General features: G+C 34.3%; 1 protein-coding gene across 1 annotated transcript in view; it reads left to right on the top strand.

The window, feature by feature from the left end:
• The window catches only part of LOC140446678 (ovochymase-like), a 97,060-nt gene that overhangs the window by 33,483 nt on the left and 40,763 nt on the right, over positions 1-22,814 (top strand). The window contains exons 3-8 of the mRNA XM_072539273.1: positions 2,929-3,245; positions 7,264-7,451; positions 10,784-10,968; positions 13,466-13,702; positions 16,392-16,557; positions 20,346-20,965. Of these exons, the coding sequence (XP_072395374.1) occupies positions 2,929-3,245; positions 7,264-7,451; positions 10,784-10,968; positions 13,466-13,702; positions 16,392-16,557; positions 20,346-20,965 (1,713 nt within the window). The remainder of the gene's footprint in view (positions 1-2,928; positions 3,246-7,263; positions 7,452-10,783; positions 10,969-13,465; positions 13,703-16,391; positions 16,558-20,345; positions 20,966-22,814) is intronic.

The raw sequence follows: 22,814 nt of genomic DNA, 5'->3' as shown, positions 1-22,814 counted from the left end.
CACTTTGTTAGATCATGTATTTTTATTTTAACAATGCCGTAAATAGAAATTAACAATTAATTATCAGACGAAAACTAAATATTAAAGTCCTTAAAAATAAAAGAGTAAAACAAAGTCAAATATTATAATCTTAATGAGAGATATGCGCCTGTTTCTGTGAAACTAATCTTTCAAATCTAGGCTGTGTATTTGAGACACACACAATTATATCATTTTCAAGTACGAGACGATCTGTAACTCTTGTTCTAATGGCAGTCATAGACGAGAATCTTAACTCACACAAATATGATGTTACAAATGGAACCAAACATTTTACAGCTTCACTCGCCAACTGGGGGTATTCCTGCATCTTTTCGGTCCAAAATTGGTCCGAGTTCTGGGAAAAAAATTGGAGCTTCAACATTCCATCACTTGATATTTCAATAAGTTTTTCTTTCATGTTTATTGGTATTTTAACATGCTGAAAGGAATCGGCTAAAAACGGATTTAGTATCCATCTGCAACTGTCGTAACTGTTTTGAATTTCTTCGGGGAAATAATCACAGAGCTGTGTTTTAAATTGAGCAAAGTAACATGCATGTTAGCAAAAACTTGTTTAAAATTTGTAGCACTGTAATTGGATACATTTTCCATAATTTCCTGAAGGCACTGTAATGAATCGAGTTGTTTTTTGCCAAGTGAGGTCGACCATAAATCGATTTTTCTTAGAAACGCCTTAATTTTATCTGTGGCTTGAATTATATTAATATCGCGACCTTGTAAATTACTGTTCAATTGCTTCAATTGTTTAATTGCTCGAAAATATCAGCAAGGAAACCTAGTTTCAGAAGCCAAATAGGATCGGAAAATTGATTTTCATATGGGGACTTCTCATCTTTTAAATACATTAAAAGCTCTACTCTTAAGTGAAATACTCTTTTTAAGATGTTGCTCCTTGAAAGCCACCTTACTTCGGTGTGATAGAGAAGATTTTCAAATAAAGCACCCATGTCTTCGCAAATTTTTCTAAACATACGGGTCTGCAAAGCTTTTGCTTTAATGGAATTTACAACTTTAATGATGGTTTTCATAACACAGTCCATTTCAGGAGGTAAAGCTTTGGACGCAAGAGCTTCTCGATGTAAAAAACGATGTCTCCATTTGGCATTATTTCTTGTAATTTGACGACAAGACCAGATTTATGTCCTGTCATAGCTTTAGCGCCATCTATGCATATAGCAATACATTTACCCCAGTCAATATCATATTTACTTGTACGTTTCACAAAAGTGTCGAGTACACATTTTCCAGTGGTATTGGTTTCCAATGGGGAGCAAAATAAAATATCTTCTTGAATGCCATTATTTGTATCATATTTTACAACCGTAATGAATTGGGCACAGTTAGATATATCCGTGGATTCGTCCATTTGAAGAGAGAAGTACGTGCAATTATTAAGATTTTCCACAACTTGCGCTTGAATATCTTCTGCCATATCACTAATTCTTCTTTGGATTATCCCCACACATTATATGTACCATTTCAACAGCTGCTGGAAATATTAGATTTTCAGCAATTGTGTGCGGATTACTAGTTTTGGCAACACGATAAGCAACTTTATAAATTGCTAATAATGCTTTTTCATTAGTAGTGGTTGCCAAGGGAAGACTGTCTTGCTGTTTGTGAAGGACGTTCAGCTTTCTTTCAAAGAATTCTACGGGCTTTTTTTTATCTGGATGTTTGCTATTTAAATGTCGAAGTAACTTTGATGGCTTCATGCTTTCTTTTGACAAGACTTGTCCACAAATAACACATTGTGGTTTATTGGAAATAACGGTAAAACCATATTTAAGATATTCATCAATGTAGAATCTGTTTTTCTTTTTATTGCTGCTACTGCCCCTTTCAGACGTAGATGGTTCTGCACTTCTTTTTAAAAACTTATCCATAATTTATAATTTATCGTAGACGTAAATACGTAAACGGGAATACGTAAGTCGTAAAATATTTACTCATTACTCAACACCGCGTACGCCACCATAGGCTGTTTGGATTCCAACTGAGGTTTCGTTGCGCATTGCCGCTTATATAAAGCCAAAACGAGGCTACGAGAACGTTCCAGAGTGCATCTAGTAGCGAGCGCTTTCGCGATTATCATGGAAGACTTTTGCGATGTAGACACAAGCTAATATGTCGCGGCGTACAATGTGCAGTTGACTTCTTATTATTTATTTTTATTGTAAATGCTATTCTGGCAGAAGTACCTACTACTAATTACTAGTCGGACAGATCGCAATCATTAAAATAATTGTATTAAAATAAAATAATTTTTTTGATTTAAGCTTAAACAGTAAAGTAAAATTAAATTTGAGAAACCATCAGATAATTGTAAATTAGGCACGCTATTTCTGTCAAATAATATTAAATAAATGAGTGGGGGGAAATTGGGGGGTCGCGAACAAATTTTTTAGCAAAAAGGGGTCGCGGTTTAGATAAGTTTGGGAAACTCTGCTTTAAATGATCTTTTTAATACTTATCAAATCATACCATTGAACTCATTTATAACCCCACACTAATATTAGAGATGTATTATTATCTCACGCCAGTTTATTAAGCAGATATATATTTTAGGTTATAAAAAGAACATTTCAAATACAAAACTATATTTCTGAAAAAATGTAACATCGATCCTTCTCGCACATACAGCATCAAAAAATAACAGAATGCTGATATTGGAGTTAACGTCAAAAGTGTGATAATATGCGTTTCTTTATCATTATTTAAAACTGTAACTTCTTTGTCAAATATTTTAACAATAAGTGAATCGTTAATATAATATATTAAGTGTTAACAATAAATGTTTAAAAGATGAGTGGAACATATATTCTAAATGTGTTTAAAATTAGCCGTTAACTTAATAACATAACTAATAAAATATAATTTTTTTAGAAAGGGGTTCATCCTGCAGAACTCCTAACCAAGAATGGGCTACTTGCAACTCTATATATTCCTGTAGACCTTTGTTGTCAACTGTTCAAACAACAGATCGAACTCAGCTAAGATTTTTAAAAGAATCTCAATGTGGATATGACTCAGAACCATTAGTCTGTTGTGGAAGCAGATCAAGTTATATTCAACAGCAGCCAACAGTAACAGGGCGCAGAGTACTGAATAATGATGTAACTGCTGTAGCCGTCGGAGGTGGCTCTAATTCGATTTATAGGGTTAATTCTGCTATTCCCGATAGACCGAAATGTGGGCATGATGTAAGTAGAATATTATTATAAAAGGGTTTTATATTTTTCGTGTAGTACATAAATCTTTAATTTGATATATAGAAAAAAGATATTTTAAAAGAGACCTGACGTAAACGTTTTATATAGAAATTAAAACTAAATGTCTTACGAATTATCAAAAATACTTATTTTATCTAAAGTTTGGATTTGTTGCTATTTGTGCTAGTCTGAATCAAGGTTGCAATATTTAAAATTACCTCGATCTTCTAAATGCAAATCTTCGTACCGTCTGTCGTTTTTCTCTTGAAATTTGTTATTGGGTCATACAGCAACAAGTTTATGCCTATATCGGGAGTGGTATAAATCGAAGATAGACTAGCAAAAGACATCTCATTTTTTATTTTTTTATTTTCACTTTACAAAGTAAATATCTTATGAAACGCCATCTATATTGGATGACAGAACAGATAACAGAACATAACGAGGAATATGAAACTTCAGGATTAGACATTAAAGTTAAAGTAAAGGTTTGCAGATTAATATCAGATTATTAAATACGTTTTATATTCAGAAGAGGCTGTTATGGACTATATGCGTCTTTTACTATTCTTTTCACTTTTAATAATTTGAGCTTTATTTGCCATTGCAGTGCTGCCATTCATTTTTTATCAAGTTCTGTCAGTTCTATATCTAGTTGTTGTGTCAATAATCGTGTTCTATGGCATCAGTTCTTTAGTTAAACCAATTATTCTATTATTATACTACAAAGCATAGAATTTATTCCAGCTGGATACATTTAATGTTCAGTAAATCCTTACATATTCCAACGATAAAGATAGTTCTCGCTTCGCTGAATAAGTATAATGAGTCCTAATAAATAGGCGAGGCAATGAGGAAGTAAAAAGCCCAAAACCTACTTCTTCTTCTTCAACTATCATCTCCGCGGCGGAGGTCGGCAATCATCATAGCTATTCGGACTTTTGAGACGGCTGCTCTGAAAAGTTCATTTGATGTACATCCGTACCACTCTCTCAGGTTACGCAGCCGTGACATTCCACGCCTCCCTATGCTTCTCTTTCCTTGGATCTTTCCCTGCATAATCAGTTAGAGTAAGGTTTATTTCTCTTCACGTGTAATATGTCCGAGATATTCCAATTTTCTTGTTTTAATTGTATTTCAAATTTCTATTTCTTTATTCATCTTTCTCAGAATCTTTTTGTTTGTGACGTGTCCTGTCCACGATATTTTCAGAATTCTTCTATACACCCACAGCTCGAATGATTCCAGCTTGTTCACTGATGTCGCATTCAAGGTCCAAGATTTCATTCCATATAACAAAGTCGAAAAAATATAGCACCTAGCCAACCTAACTATTAGTTTCAATTTTAAATCCCTTGTACATAGCCCTCTTCTCATTTTGTTGAAATTTGCTCTAGCCTTTTCTATTCTGATTTTCATTTCCTAAATATAATCATTTGTGGAGTTAATCATTGTTCCCAGATATGCATATTTGTCCACTTGTTCGACGTTGGTTCCGTTTATTAGAAGATTCTCTTATTTCTTTGAGTTTTCGATATTCTCATAAATTTCGTCTTCTTGATGTTCATTGTTAGACCGTACTCTTTTTCATACTCCACTGTTCTGGTCACCAGTCTCTGAAGATCTTCAATATTTTTGGCTAAGATCACATTGTCGTCCGCATATCTAATGTTGTTAATGGGAACTCCAGTTACCTTTATTCCAGCTGTTTCACCCTCAAGAACGTTTTTCAAGATCTCTTCGGAGTAGGCATTTAAAAGAATTGGCGACAATACGCATCCCTGTCTCACTCTACGTCTAATTTCAATTTTTTCTGACAGCTGTTCGTTAACACATACTTTTGATCGCTGTTTATAGTATAAATTTGATATGATCCTGAGGTCGTTGTAGTCAATCTTCTTTGATTTCAGGACATTCATTAATTGCGAAAATGGTTGCGTTTCGATTTAATTTGAGCTTCTTACCACTCCCTGACACGTGTTTCTGGGTCTTCCCGTCATCAGAGAGAGCTTGTAAGAAAACTCAAACTAAACCAAAACGCACCGGCTACTCGGCAATTATAGACAAAATAATTACCAGAGTATGCTACTAGAGACATCTAGTGATGAAAGATGAAGTTAAATTTATCGTCCTTACTCGACGCAATGAGTACAAGAAAGATAGTAATTTACATGGGTAAATTGTTGATGCTTAGTGGAATATAAATATTCCCAGCATCGCTCTTAATGGCTTGATTAAGCGTGAGTATACAATTTACTTTAATTGCTATCGACACATTTAACTTCATTCATTAATTGTTTATGTCGTACTTTCTCGAATGCTTTATAATAGTCAATAAAACATGCGTATATCTTGATTGACGTCCAGGCATCTTTGTATCAGTATATTAAGTGAAAAAAGAGCTTCACGCGTTTCTAGGTCTACGTCCGCTTTGTGATATATTTGGTTGTGGATGACTTTTAGTAGTAACTTTAGCACATGAGACATCAAGCTAATGGTGCAGTAGTCGCTGCATTCTCTTGCCTTTTTCTCTTTGGGGAAACAAATAAAAATCAACGTTAATCACTCTTTGGGTGTCACTAAAACATCAATAAGCTTCTCATCTAGAATTATTGGATTTCTATGGGAAGCATGCCAAGTCCAGGGCTTTTCCCAGTCTTCATTGTTTTTAATGCGTGTAGTATTTCTTCTTTTGTAATATATGGACCTGTTTCTTCTGACGTAAGTTCTGTGTTTCAGATCTCCTCTTTCATCATCTACTAGACAAAACCTACTAGACTTTGCAATTGGATAAATCTCAATGAAACTTATTGCATTTGATTCGTAATAATGTCAGGCAGTGTATTGCCGACATGATATTAGTCTTTAGCGACCTCATAATCACCGAGTAACGAATTTACACTGATTTTATATCGAATTATTTAGACAAAACTCTTGGAGCCGGGGCCGTATTAGGCCTCAGGTGCCTCGCTCACTATCGCCAACATGATATTAGTGTTCAACGATCAGAAGATCCCACGAGTAATGCATTTGCACTTATTGTATATGAAATTGCCACAAAACTCGGGCTTGACTTAGGAACCAGGTACCTCGCACACCATGGCCAACATAATATTCGTGTTCAGCGACCCCAAAAACCCCTAAGCAACAAGTTTGTACTGAGTTGTATAGAATTTTTACAAACCTTCAGGAGACGAAACCAAGGTGCAACAGGTCCTCGGAGAACATCGCCGTCAGAAATACCGGAGTAGTTATATTGACCTCATTTTCTTTAATTATTTTGAAATTACAAATGTATCATTTTGTATCACTTCGAAATGCATTTTCCTTGTTGAATAATGCAATTGTAACTTCCACATCATCATTTTTGTTTACAAAATTTCCTGGCAGTCTTTCAAATCAAAGAAAATAAGTTTCGTTGAGATCCATTGAGCGACATAAATTTGGTGGAACACAATTATAACAACCTATAGTGATATTGGCACAGAACATAAACACCATAAACAGACAGAAATGGTTTGTAATAGTTTCATCAAGCAACTATTTACGACACTAGTTTATTTTCTCATTTAACGCATATGTAAAACGTGAGATGGACTATACGAATATACTAATATAAGACTGTGAGGCCTCGACAGACAAAAGGTCGTCATAACGCTAATGATGCGAAAACTAGAGATTGCTGAAACTTGTTAAATAGTAAACTACTGATATTAAAAACTACAAAAAAATTAGTAAATAAATTTTTTTATATTATTGGAAGGACCTGACTGCCATATCTAATAAAAATTAGAGGAAAGCAAACGAGAATCGCCCGTTTGAAATTAAAAAAAAAAAGATTAAAGACAATAATAAATAAAAGTCAATTTTATACTTGGCTGTAGTACAAGATATAACAAGTGGATTCATAAAAAAAGGGAATGTTGTCAAGAACAAAAAGATGTGTTATCATATATTACTTTATTTAATTTATTAAATTATTCTTTAGTTTATACTGTTTTTTTTTTAGTTTTCTGATAAAATTTTTGGAGGAACTGCAACTAAAATTAACGAATTTCCATGGATGGCTCTTTTGCAATACGCTAATCCTTCTGGACATAGGAGATGGGCTTGTGCCGGATCGCTTATTAATGACAGATATATTTTGACAGCTGCGCATTGTGTTACAGGAGATATCTCACGGGTAGTAGGAAAGCTGTAAGTTATTTTCTTATTAAATATTATTTTAAATTATATACATATTTTTAAGCATTTTACCAAAGGAAAAATCAAATCGGACAAAAAAATAAAAGCTTTTACATACGAAAAAATATCATAACAAAAAGTTTTAAGTACAATCAACTAAGAAAGACGATAAAAAATGACACTAGATCTTTTTCAGTGCCTTATACTTAATATAAAACATAAAAATGGAAGGATTTTTTATTTAGAGTATAATGTCGCATTATCCATGGGTTATTTATTAGCGACTACATAAAATATGTTACACATTGTGGTATATACAGATTGAACGAATTTAAAACGGAACATACAATTTAATATATGTCTGTTTGAACTGCATTTGAAATAGTGGACCAATATAAAACTTGGACAAAAATAAAGCCATACCCAGTGATAGACATTGTATAAAATATCGTTCAACTATCTGTCTCCTTTAAAGGAAAGAGGAGCTTGCCTAATAGTCGGAGAGATAGAGCCGAAATTTTGAACTGATCAGTAATATGACATTTCTCTATTGGAATATATTCATTGTAACTGGGTTAAGACTTTGCCTTACAGGCGGACCCCCTCGTGGTACAGGGGGTGGCTATACAGGGATGAAGTTGTCATTTTTTTCGGAAAAATTAACGATCGATAATATGGCTGAAAATTTGCCTAGAGTAAGATCTTGGTATAACTAGACGAAATCCCAAAGGGCGGACGCGAGAGTGGATACATAAGGGGTGGCGGACAGGGGTGAAATTGCAATTTTTTGGGGAAAAATTAACGATAAGTAATATGTCCGCCATTTTCATGGCTCATTATTTAGCCCCTAAAAACTCTAAATCCAAAAGAGCGGACAGCTGAGTTGGTACAGAGAGCCATAAAACGGGGTCAAATGTACCACTTGCCTGCGCATTTTAGGTCTCGGTAACAATTTTCAAACTGATTTTATTATGATATTTTTATACCGATTTATTTGAAAATTTGTATGCTCACTTCTGTTACTATTCTGAAAAGCGTCAAGTAGAGTTTTCCTCAAAATTTTCCAAAAAAATTTCCGTTAATGAAAATTTTCGTAATTTTTTGAGGTAAAATCTAATTTGTAGAATCCTTTCGATTTTCTGTCAGTCATGATATTTTTCCAAAAATTTTCAAACGATTTTTCCGATAAGAAAAAAAAATTTAGAAAAACTTTAAAAATTTCGTCATTTTTCTCACTCTCATTGATGTCATCACATTCATCATCTTCGTCACTTTCACTTTCAATAATATCACATTCATTATCTGCTTCATTTTCAATCACTACTTCTCGAACTGATTCTGGCATCTGAGGTCCACTAAACCATTTGAATTTATATGTTTCATCTTAAAACTCCCAACCATGTTCTTCAACAATCAATTCTGTTGGTACTTTTTTATGAGCATTTGTCCAAATATTTGAAATATAATGGGCTCGCAGTAGATGTTGGTGTAATTCATCTTGACATGGTGGTAAGCTTGAAGCATCGAAATTTTTTAGTTTTTTTTTTAAAGGCTCGTTTACATCATGCAACTTATACTGCCGGTTAAATAGTGAAAATCTGACATCGTTTATTTTTCTGACATTTATATTTGCTTAGTTGAGGAGATATGTTGTGCAATGCAATTTAAGATTCCCCATTTCTCTAATTACATCTTTATCAACATCTGTTTTGCCTTGTAACTCTTAGAAGGCACAGATTGAAGCAAAAATCTGAATTTGGTCTCAACAATTAGAAATATTCGAATTTTGTTTCGTGACTTATTATCAGACGTCGCTATTTCGTCCATATCGAAGCCATTTTAGCGTTACTTCTATTACGACAGGAAAGATTATTTTCGTGTGTCAGATCAGAATTTTAACAAGTAATTGTTGCACCAAGCTGCATTACTGACGTTTGGCGCTAGTTTAATGAAGCTGGCCTCAGCATTTTACCATAGAGAAAAAAGTAATACAGCGCCTGTATAGAAGCTTCGTTTTAAAAAGATATTATTACAAATGGAAACGTAAATAGTTATCGCCGTAATTATCGGAATAGTATTGTAATTACCACGAAATATTATTATATATTGCTTCTGTTAAGATGACCCGATGTTGCAAGTTTTAATTGATATTTCATCTGCATATAATCAAATTCTTATTCATAACATCCCATTAAAAAAATTATTAAGCGGAAAACTACGTATTTGGAATCATGCGAAAAATATATGAGATAAAAACAATGAACTTTTGATCTTTATTATCAGAATCTTGTGATTCCGTCGCAACGATTTACAGTAGTCAAATTAATTTTTAAAAATAAAAAAAACAAAGTACATGTATTAGCTGTAATTAAATTATTAAAAAAATAATACATAATTAGTTTTATTGGAAAATATTGAGAAGGATTTTTTATGTTTGGCTATTCAAAATTTTAAATACAGTTACCTATGATGATTAAGCGCATAATTGGATGACATTTTTAATGATATCTTTGTCATTAAAAATGTCACTGTCGCTAAAGAATAATAGATAATACAGCGATGAGCTTGTTAAACATGCATTAACCATCCTAACCTATGTTTCCTATTATTAACCTTTCAGTACCTCCTCCTCCTAAGTGCCTTCTCTGTCGAAGTTGGCGATCAACATGATTTCTCTCTGTTCTGGGCTTGATGAGTTAATTCAGTTCCTATTGTGTAAGTCAAATCTCTGATGTTTCGTAGTCAAAATTTTTTCTTTCGTCCTATGCCCCTTTTACCTTCAATCTTGGCTTCTAATATTACCTGGAGCTGCTCAAATTCCTTATGGCGCATTATGTGTCCTAGATATGACGTCTTTCTAATTTTTATAGTCTTGACCAGATGAGTCTGGTCCAGCTTATTCTTAGCATTCGGTGGTACATCCACATTTCAAATGAATTTAATTTGTTGACGTCACACTGTTCTAATGTCCAGGTCTCACAGCCATATAGTAATAGAGACCACACATAAGACTTTAGTGTTTTCAATCTTATTGAGACTGATAGCTTGGGGTTAGAGAGCATTTTACGCATATTTATGAAACCAGATCTTACTACTTCAATGTGTCTTCTAATTTCTTTTAAGTGGTCTAGTTGACTATTTAGTTCTCTGCCCAGGTATATGAAGCTTTAGGAACTCTGAAGGGTGATACTATTTATTGTTATATAGTAGTGTTTATATACCTATCTCATTTGTATTTCACACGTTTTTGATTTCTAAGTTATTTGTGGTTTTATAGTATAGTTATTGTATAGTATTTCTAATTCATATTAAATAACCTAAAACATTTTTTATTTATATTTTAGCGTAAACGTTCGCCTTGGAGAATACAATACAGAAAGTGATGTTGACTGTGACGGAGAATTATGTAATGACCCCCAGGATATTGGTATCGAAGAAGTACTATACAACGAAGGTTACGATAATAACAATATTCATAGGTACAATGATATAGCGCTTATTAGACTAAACCGAAGCGTCAAATTTAATAGTAAGTATTATTATTTTTAATTATCCGCGTCAAATATGAAGGTTATTAACGTAATATTCACTTTAGATAGATGTGTGTTATATAAATGTCTTGTTATTAAGAAAAGTATGCTCGGTTGTTGTTGTAGAGTAGTGTTTTATAATTTGTGGGTGTTTTAACGTCTACCATCAAAGAAAATGTCATTTAACACAAGTATGACGTGGCGAATTACACTAATAATTTAAGAGCTTCCTGTTCAATTTTGTCGCATGCGAAAAATCATGTCATTTTTTCGCTGTATTACTAACTACCATTCTACCACAATTTTTCAATTATTTCCCGTTCTCCAACCCTTCCTACTCATATTTTAACCCCACTCCATTAGAAATACAGACAGTTGTAAGATAGCAAAGAAGAAAGACACTCTCTTGATTGTTGACTGTCGCTAGGGACAGTCGTTCGCTCTTTCGTCTGCTGAGTCTCGCTAGGCAGGCGTATAATCTCTCTAGCCTATTACCTATCGCTTGGTACAGACTTACCGCGCTTTTTCTTCACTACTATAGTTACGCGAAAAAACGCGGTAAGTCTGTACCAAGCGATAGGTAGTGATAGAGAGATTATACGTCTGCCTAGCAAGTCTCAGCAGACGAAAGAGCCAACGACTGTCCCTAGCAACAGTCAACAATCAAGAGAGGGTTTTTCTTCTTTGCTATCTTACAACTGTCTGTATTTCTAATGGAGTGGGGTTAAAATGTGAGTACGAAGGGTTATAGAACAGGAAATAATTGTAAAATTGTGGTAGAATGGTAGCTAGTAATACAGCGAAAAAATTACATGATTTTTCGCATGTGAAAAAATTGAACACTTCCCTTGCCAGCTCTGGACATTCCTGTTTTTTTTCATCCAAATTATGTCAACACTTTGCAAATATAAAATCCCATTTTAAGTATACCATCAGCAGTTAAATCTAAAAGAGATTTTTTTATTTTTATGACATCAGCCAGATCGATTAATTACTCCAAAAAAAGGGTTTAAAGCTATCTACGCTCATTGTCAGCTTCAGAATGCAAGTCTGGAAAGTATGCCAAAAGTATGTCAAAAGTATCTCTCCGATATCAGAGGACCGTCAGCCAATTCTATATAAAAAACTACAATTGATAAAGCATTTAACCCCTTCTGTGACTAGGTTATTTAAAGAATTTACTACTGTAAGAAATTGTTAAATAAAATGTATTGGAAAACAGACAAAGTACATGGTAGTCAGTAAGCGCGAAATATTAAATACACAGCTTTTGGTTAACCAACATCCAATTGACAGAGTGGACAGTTACACATACCGTGGTACCAAAATTAACAGCCAATGGGATCACTCCAGTGAAATAAAACAACGCATAGGAAAAGCGAGATCGGCGTTCATAATGATGAAGTCTCTTTTCAGAAGTCACGATTTACCACTTGCTACCAAAATTTCTCTCATTAGATGCTATGTATTTTCAACGTTATTATACGTAGTAAAGGCCTGGACACTTTCCGAAGCTTCTGTAAGAAAACTCGAGGCATTCGAGATGTGATGTTACAGAAGTATTTTAAGAATTTCAATGGGTGGATCGTGTGACTAATGTTGAGGGCCTACGTAGAATAGGCAAGGAATTCGAGATTATTAACACCATCAAAGAGCGCAAACTAGAATATCTTGGCCATGTTATGAGGAATGAACAGAGATACGGCTTGTTGAAACTCATTCTTCAGGGCAAGGTATTTGGAAAGAGAGGACCAGGGAGAAGAAGAATATCTTGGCTTCAAAACCTGAGAAAGTGGTTTAATACATCGACAACCGGACTATTCAGAATAGCAGCAAGCAAAGTTAGGATAGCCATGTTGATCGCCAACATCCGGAACGGATAGGCATCGTAAGAAGAAGAAGGAAAACAGACAACTGTTTTCAAAGTAGAAAGACAACTCTCCAACTCTTTATAAAAGTAATGTTATCTACAAGTTGCTTTATTCAGATTGTCAGAGCTGTTATGTCGGTCAAACTTTACAATTGCTCAAATAGAGAATAGCACAACACAAAAGTGATTGAACAAAAAAGAATAATACGTGTGCGGCAGTTGACCACCATTTAAAACTGAGCACCATTTTAACTACCCAAATGTCAGGGTTTTAAGGCCAAAAAATAGTTACAAACCAAAATTGTTTGTGGAAATATGCCACATCAATAAAGAAAAAGAGTCAATAAATTGCAAGGTAGACAGTGGACAGTTAATCAATATTTACTGTAATATTCTAAATAATTGAAATTAATTTTACTGTTTACTTTTTGTACTTTTTTTACTGTTTAGTTTTTAATGTTTATTTTTTGTGTTTTTTAATCACTAATTATAATTATAAACCCAAGTCTGTTTACTGTTATGAACATTAAAATACTCTTAATTCTGTAAATTCAATAATTTATAACATCGTTCTTTTTATCTATTAACCTAATAATTATAATAACTTACACTTGTAACTATTTTAGGATTTATCTATCCCATATGCCTACCTCACCAGAACGAAGCTGCCAGAGTCGGAGATCGTGTGATTGTAGCTGGTTGGGGAAAAACTGAAAAATCCAGTCGCAGCAATGTAAAGCTAAAGGTTGAAATTCCCATAGCTCAGCGATCACAATGTACCAGAGAGTTTGCTTCTGCTGGAATTATTTTGAAAAACTCACAGATTTGTGCTGGAGGTCAAAGTGGAAAAGACTCTTGTGCAGGTAACATATTTTTTCAGTTTGTTTTTGATTATTACGTATACGATTATTATTAGTTCTTCTATCTGTGATAATATGTAGTCTTTTTACTCGTTGTTAGTTTTCCTCTCACCAGAACCATGTGCTCTTAAACTGGCGTACCATCTACCAAATTCGTCTGTATTCTGCTTCTATTTTGCTTATGTATCCATGATCTCTAATTAATAATAATCCTGTTTTGTTTTTCGCTGCTTTATCTAATAGTTTGTTCAGATAATTTATACTTTCGGTGGTTTTTCTTATTTAGACATTTCTATCCTAATAGAAAAATACCAGAAAAGACATGATAGTTTAAACACACATAAAAAAATTAAAGAATAGAAGAAAGAGTAGAAGAGGATATTGTTTTAAAGGTAATAAAAGAGGAAATTAAAATGGCATTAAAAAACAGCAAAAATTGTAAAGCAGTAGGTCCAGACCAAATCCCTTTAGAACCCTTAAAATGCATGAATGATGAAACCTTAGACATTATGGTAGACTTATTTCACTCAGTATACTAAACAGGACATATACCGAAACAGTGGTTACTCTCCACCTTTTGTGCTATCAATAAAAATACAAACGCTAAATATTGCAGTGAATACAGAACAATATCACTAATAAGTCACATTCTCAAAATATTCCTGAAAATAAATTAAAAAATTGGAAGAAGGAATAGATGATAGTCAGTTTGGGTTCAGAAACGGACTAGGAACCAGAGAAGCGTTATTTGCCTTTAATGTGTTAGCTTAAAAATGCATGGATATGAATATTGATGTCCATGTTTGTTACGTTGATTTTGAAAAAGCATTTGACAAAGTAAGACATGAAAAATTAGTCCAAATTCTAAAGACAAAAACATAAACCATAATGACTTTCGAATAATAACAAACCTCTGCTGGAATCAAAGAGCACAAATCGTAATACATAACGAACCCAGTCCAGAAATTGAAATCAGGAGGGAAGTTAGGCAGGGATGTATTATGTCCCCATTACTATTTAATGTATGTAGTGAAGCCATTTTTGGAGAAGCATTACTATCTCAAAGTGAAGAAATAATAATTAACGGAAGATTTATTAACAACATAAGATATGCAGATGACACCGTGATTATGGCAAGCTCTGCTGAACAACTCCAATTACTGCTAAACAAAATAAACAGTTTCTGTGAAAAATATAGACTAAAAATGAATATAAAAAAGACCAAATACGTGATAATAACAAAGAAAACAAACATACTAACAAACGTACATTTGGGAAATGTACCGATAGAAAGGTTTGATAAGAAAAATACCTAGGAATCTGGATTTAAAACAATAATGATCACACAATCGAAATAAGAGCCAGTATAGAAAGAGCAAGAAATGCGTTTGTAAAAATAAAAACAATTCTCTGCACCAAAGACCTTAGATTAGAACTAAGAGTAAGAGCACTGAGATGCTACGTGTTTTCGATACCGCATTATAGACTTGAAAGCTGGACATTAAAAGCAAGAACACATAAATAAGTTACAGTCCTTTGAAATGTGGTATTACAGGAGGATGCTTAGAATAGCATAGACACAGAAGAAAACTAACATGGAAGTATTGCGAGAAATGGGCAAAGAATGCGAAATAATAAACACAATAAAAAAAAAGAAAGTTACATTATCTGGGACACGTAATGAGGGGACAGCGATAAGAACTGCTAAGGCTGATAATACAGGGAAAGATAAGAGGAGAAAGGAGTATAGGAAGAAGGAGAGTGTCATGGTTAAAGAATTTAAGGGACCGGTTTAACTGCAGTTCTATAGAACACTTCAGAGCAGCAGCAGATAGAGTAAAGATAGTGATGATAATATCCTACCTCCGATCGGGAGACGGCACTTAAAGAAGACGATCAATATATACTCTTGGGAATATTTATTTCGTATTTAAATACCTGTATTTATTAAAAATGTACAAAAAAAAAAAGGAAAACAACACGAAATATAGATTGAATCCAGACAAAAATTGAGAGATTCACTACAAGTTTTTGTTGAGAAAAAACAGAAATGAATTTTTGAGGGAAATTGACGAAAATAATATTAACATCGAAGAGGAGGTACAGCCAAGAAGTAATCAAAGAAACAAAAAAAATTATATAAATAATTACCGCTAAAGCTCCAGTATCTGGAGATATTCCCATTGAACTAGGGCAATATAGACCTGACATACTATTGGAAATACTACGATATATTTTTATGAAATGCTTAGTTAACATTCTAAATATTCCTACACATTGGATTTAAGCACATTTAAGCTTCATCTACAAAAATGAAGAAAGAGAAGTATGCGACAATCAAAGAAGTCTCAGTGGGAACGGCCGAAACCTTTAAATACAATTAGTAGTGCCAGAAAATAGAAGTAATGAGCAGTTTCCAGACAAGACGATCTGGTATAGACAATATTTTTACTCTACAAGTAATGGAGAAAGGTATTGCTAAAAATCTTGCTACCTATCTTGTCTTCATAGATCTCGAAAAAGCCTTTGGCACAGTATCCCTAAAATACGTATATTAGAGCTCTACAAGACATATATAAAATGCATTGAGTGCGCTACTTTATAGTATATAAAATTTATACATTTAAAAATTACGTAGTTGTGCACATTTAATTGAATTATTGAGTGTTATTTCATTAAAATTTTGTTTTAGGTGATAGTGGTGGTCCTTTAATGAAGACCGTTGCAGATGATTCTTCTACTTGGTACCAAGAAGGAATCGTATCATTTGGTGCAAGATGTGGTACTGAAGGGTGGCCGGGAATCTACACAAAAGTTGAAAATTTCCTAGGATGGATACATAGAAATGTTAGAGAATAGGCAAAGACTGTAAATTAATTTAGATTATTTATTGAAATTTTTAGTTTTAATGTTCAAACACTTCATAAAAAAAAATAAAAATATTTCTAGTATATTTAGTGTTTCTTTAGAAATTTGACTTACCTTATTTATCTATTTTTTTTTTGTTCTTGGAGTAATTTCTTTATATCTAAGGATATTCTTCAGTTGCTATAGCAAAATCTTTTTTTTTTTTATTTAAACACAAAACCACATCAACCGCGCAGGGTTATTAGTGGATATAACAAATACATGAAATATTATATTAAATAAAATTGAATAACTTGATGTCTTTTAAATAGCTTAACACTGTCGAAATTTTTTGGTGAGAACTGTCTTGAGATCATCATCTGTGAATCCGTGGGATCTTCTTTTTTCCTTGAATTGAGTACAATCAAGCAGGATGTGTTTCACAGTCAGTGGGTTAGAGCATGAAGATAGCTACTCCGCCACTGGCCTGTTGTGCTACTCTGTTTTTTGGAAAACATTGATAATTTCGAAGATTTATATTAACTTGTTTAAAATGAGTTTCTTGAAGACATAAGATCTTTGGGCATAATTCACTTATTAATAGTTTTAACTGTTCCAAATGGGTATAAAACCCATTAAAATTCCACTGTAAAATAAAGGAATTGGACATGTTAGAATTCTGCCTGAGGTAATTGTTCATCTGTTTCTTCTGTGGAAGAGATATTATTGGGCTTTAGTTTCTTTTTTAATCTAGTTATATTATTTTTTAATTTTGAATTGTGGGTATATGCTTGAACATAATTAAGGATCTCAATTAGCTCGGTAGTTTCCTTCGAGTAATCTTTTGAAATTATTTCAGGGTGTTTGGCACATATATTGTATTTTCTAGAAAGTCACATATATCATTATAATTTAGAATAAACGGTGGTGATTTGTTTTCTATTTTGTCTTTAATTAACTCTAGTGAAAGTAAAACTTCTTCACGGGAATTTCTGGTTGACTTTCTTGACTTTTTTTTGGTTTGCTTACTACAAGATAAGTAAATATCCCTGAATCGGTCTGTGGGGTATTTTCGTTAGTGTTTGGAGAAGATGAGATGAACCTTTTTAGTTGATTAGGGACGTTTGTATTAATTGGATTTGGTGTTATTTCTACTGGAGTAGGATTTCTGATGTTGTTTGAGGTTGATGATGTTGGAGTTTTTAAGGAAGATGTTTCACTTCTATTACTTATGGATCCTGTCAGGTTATTGTCAGTTTTCATAATTTGTTCTGTTTCTGGGTGTGCACTAGCAGTGGATGAATTAGCTTTGTCAGAACTTTGTAGTTCTGTTTGGTTATTAGATGTATTTACTCTAGGTAATATGTTTTGAGAAGTTTCTGAGTGTACATTAGAAGCAGTGGAGTTTGCTTGTTTAGAGCATTCAGCTTCCTGATGACCAATAGTCGTGCATTTTGTACAGTTAAATCCTTCTATAGAAAGGTATAAACGATAATTGGTATTATCATAAGAGATAATGAAAGAATCAGGAATAGATATATTGTCTAAAGGTGTAATAAATATTTGCCTTTTAAAACTCAAGACATGATTGTATTCGCTTTCAGGCATACCTACTCTTAGAAAAGTCATTTTTGAGACAGAGTTTATACCCATCTGATGTAGTTCTTGTTCAATTAACGAGTTTGGAACAGTAGGACAAGCATTTGATATGACTCGTCTTTGAGCTGGAGAGATAAGTCTTCTTATTTCTACTTGAGTTTCTTTTATATTAACATATTTGTGGGAATGTAGTAGTGAATCGACTGAATTCTGGAAGCGAAGGATACGTTACGTGGACCAACTAGTGAACCAACGGCGATGATATAGTCATGAACTTTAGTTCCTTCAATACAGGAAAGTATTATAGCTTGTTTTTTTGTTGGATCTTTAAATGTGTTGACAACACTGGAATATAAGACGTGAGATAAAGTGTGAGTAGTATTCATAGTTTGATTCGAAGTCATGGTTTATTAATTATAAGTCCGGTCCTATCACCGGTTCGAAAACCGGTGTGGATTTTGACCCAAAACTGGATTTGTTTCTATTTCTTCGGAACGTTATAGGTTTTATTAATATTAATATAAATACTATGAAGTGATTTTTGGTACTCACGTAACGTTTACTCGGCTGACTTGAAGGTAGCGCTATAAAGATTTTCTCCAATAAGTTTACTACCTTTTTACTGACGAAGTTCACACACTACTTAGTTTTTAACCAGTTTTACTAAATGAAACTGTGAAAAATACTTTAATATTAATTACAGTGCACAGATTCTAAACATGCCGGTGGGAGATGGCTTCTATGCCTTGTATTATAGTTGGTGTCTGAGAGAAAAAGTTTTCGAAATAATGAAATAACAAATTTTATATTATTATTTATTATTTCATTATTTTGAAAACTTTTTCTCATACATCGACTATAATACAGCGCATAGAAGCAATCTTCCACCGGCACATTTAGAATCTGTGCACTTTGTAATATTGAGTATTGTTGAAAGAGTTCTAACTATAACATGTATTCTGACTTTGACATTCATTTGACATTCAAATTTAGCAAAATCTTTATTTAAGTGATATTATCTCATACCAAAAATTAATTTTAAATAAACGTTTACCACGTATAAACGATAACCAGTGTAAAATTATCAGAATATTGTGTCTCAGTTATCAGGATACTGTCTGTGTCCTAGCCGACGTCTACCTTCGATATTATTCTCTATTATGATCTTATAAAGTTGTGTCTAGAGTATATAATTATATGAACCACCTCTATTTAGATTTTCCAAGTTGATTTCCAAATTACAAAAGATTTGTTGGAGCTGTAATAAGCACGGCCAAAAATCATATACTAAGAGGCTACCGAAAAGAATACATTCCTGTTTGATCCCATAACAGCAAAGAACTGTAACAAAATTTTCTTGAAAGCGGCGATCAAGAATTAGCCGATGAACTGCTTCATAGCCTAGATGCAACGAGACAACAAAAATGGACGTAAATTGTAGAAAGTCTTAATTTTCAAACACCAAGTAGGCAAGCATGGGCACTACTCAGAAAATTAGGAAGCGGAACTCCCATAACAAGGAACAAAACAACAATTAACCCAAACACTATCGCCTTACATCTGTTATCGACATCTAGGGCCCCGAAATACAAGCCACACACAATCAAGGTAAAACGAGAGCTCAAAACTTTAAAATTCCAATCTGCAGAAACCGATTTCTCTCGCCCTTTCACTTGCGAAAAAGTCACTATAGCTCTCAAGGATGTAAAGTTAGGTAAAGTCCCAGGTTTTGACAATATTCATCCCGTATTCTTAATTAACAGCGGCAAATATGCGAGAGAATGGATGGCCCACTTTTTCACAGATATTATGAAGGCCGGTCAAAGGAACTTAAACGCTCAAAGATCATTGCAATATTAAAACCAGGGAAACCAAATGATAACAACCCTAAGCATTACAGACCAATAGCCCTACTATCGGCAACGTTCAAGCTACTAGAACGATTTATCTATAACAGAATTAGTCGAAAGCTACTTGAATCAATACCGGTTGATCAGGCAGGTTTCCGACTGAAAAGAAGCTGCAAAGATCAGATTCTTTCACTTACCACATTTATTGAGGCAGGGTTCCAGAGAAAACTTAAAACTGCAGCCGCATTCATAGATCTAACAGGGGCCTACGATACAGTTTGAAGAGAAGGCATGATATACAAGCTCCTCCGTACAATCTCCTGTAAATCCACCACTCGAATAATCAACAGCATGCTAGCCGACCAAAGGATTCAAGTAGTCATGGGAACTGACATCAGCACTCCAAGAAAACTGAAGAATGGACTGCCTCAGGGATCTGTCCTAACTTCTCTTCTTTTTAGCCTGTACATCGCTGATATACCAGAAACCAAATCAAGGAAGTTTGGTTATGCCGACGACTGGATCCTTGCAACAAGGTGTAAGTCATTTGAACAAATAGAAGAAATTCTTACGGCAGACTTACACACAGTGGGAAAATATTTCCGTAAAAGGAGGCTCCAACCAAACGCTACCAAAACAGAGGTTTCCAGTTTTCATCTAAATAACAAGATTGCAGGAAGAACACTGAACATCCAATTCAAAAACACCACACTCGCTTACAACAAAACACCAAAGTACCTTGGGGTGACTCTTGACAGAACCCTATCTTTCAAGGAACATCTGCCAAAAACAGCGAAAAGTCTTAAATTCAGAAACAACATCATCCAGAAGCTGTATGGCACAACATGGGAAGCATCGGCTTCCACCTTGCGAACATCTGCTCTCGGCCTTGTCTTCTCAACCGCAGAATACTGCTCTTCAGCCTGGCTTAACAGCTCACATATACACAAAGTAGATGCCCAATTGAACAGTAAAATGAGAATGATTGCTGGTGTTATCAAATCCACCCTTACGCAATGGCTTCCAGTACTGAGCCACATTTCACCACCCAAACACACAGCGCATTTTATTATAGAATAGTTATCCAATTTAGAAGTTAAATCATCAAGTGTACAAGACCCGGCGTGTCGACTACTAAACGCTTCCTGGCAGTAGAACACGACTTTCTGAGATAGCAAAGACATTGGTCTTAGAACTATTTTAAATTGTGTCGAAATGACCACAGCGCTATTTGGGCCCGTCACGGTAAAGAGCGAATGAAAGCCCCGACGGGGACTTATAATTATTTTTCCGATCAGGCTGAGATGCAATAACACTTCGTCTCCAGAGACCTTATGCAAATAGTAACTATAAGAAGTACTGTTAGCGAAAGGTAGCAATACGAAGCGACTGGCAACAGGAAGAGTCGACATTGCCGGCATTCTTGTGCCTCTCTCGAGGAGAGGGAACACGGCTACATGAAGTGAGCAGGCCGACATCTCTGTGGAATTTGAGGTATACACTACGCATCAGAATTCTAACACAAATTAAGACATTGTAAGAAATATTGTCTGTAAGAAAGCTCGAACTGTTAGAGAATTCTGATTGCCGGTGGCCCCTCACCTACCACAAAGGCTCGGCGGAACTTCTTGTCCGTAGAGGCCGGTATCTCAATTTAACTGCTTATAACGAAGATGGACTCTCGAAACCTGAGATCCTCTTCAAGAGCGGCGGTCGTAGATCGTCCAGAAAACCCCGAAAACCAGGAGGACGCTACGGCCGTACGGCAGAGGCAATATTTATATTTCCCACTCGCCTCCTCTCCACTGGTTTCGGCTTGATGGGGCGTGTCGTTGTTTGTAGTAGCTTTTCTTTCTTCGTGTTTGGCGGGAAGGGTGTTTGTGGATTTTAATATTGGTATGCATGACTTGTTAATTTTCAGTCCCTCTTCTATCCGATTAAAATTATTTGGGTGCTTATATATTTCCACCTCTTCCCGATACAACCGTGGGTAGTACTGTGAAGTTTTGTCCAGCATCTGTGTTTCTTCAAACAGTATTCGATGTTCTCCGCTTCCCAAAGCGTGTTCGGCAACGGCAGATTTGTCGATATTTCCTAAACGACAATGGCTAACAAGTTAGACGATGGCCGTGAAAGCCTAACGCAGTTTATCAAAAAATATACTTCTATTGAAAATAAAAAATAATTCCTAATAAAATAAGAAATAATTCTTTATGCCCTACAGAAATTATTCAAATATTTGACCTTCTACGGCTGAACAGTACCCCAATCTGTCATAAAATCTCACTTTTTTGGTGACACAAAAAGCTCTCAAAATTTTTAAGAACATTATGAATTGACTGTACGCAAGGAATTGGTCTTTCAAAAAAAAAGACACAGAAAATACATCTGCATACTTTTGTCAAAATTATCACCATAACCAGTTTATTATTTGAACATTTTCTGCAGGCGTAGAAACAGACATGTGGTTTACATAAATAAATTAAAGATCTACCTACTACGCTGTTAACGCTTTAAACAACAAAACTGTATAATTATGACAAATTATTGGCGAGGCCGACGGGTCAACGAAGAAGGTTCGTAAAAAGTCGACGGCGCGCAGTGTTGCCATTTATAGGGTGTATATCTAATTGAATGGACAGTGGAAGTGTGACGTCGCAACTGTCAATTACTTTCCAAACAAAAGTTGAAATGTCCAATCTCAAGACTTTTTAATTTCTATAAAGTTAATATTTTGCTTCCTCTGCTACTTTTTCTTTTAAGTATAGTGTTTTTTACGATAATACCATCATAATTCAGTGTTCTATTTCTATGAAATA

Source organism: Diabrotica undecimpunctata, chromosome 7 (genome assembly GCF_040954645.1).
Source record: "Diabrotica undecimpunctata isolate CICGRU chromosome 7, icDiaUnde3, whole genome shotgun sequence".
NCBI classification, from domain to species: domain Eukaryota; kingdom Metazoa; phylum Arthropoda; class Insecta; order Coleoptera; family Chrysomelidae; genus Diabrotica; species Diabrotica undecimpunctata.
The sequence above is the reverse complement of the archived record's forward strand: the minus strand, read 5'-3'. Positions and strand labels throughout refer to the sequence as shown.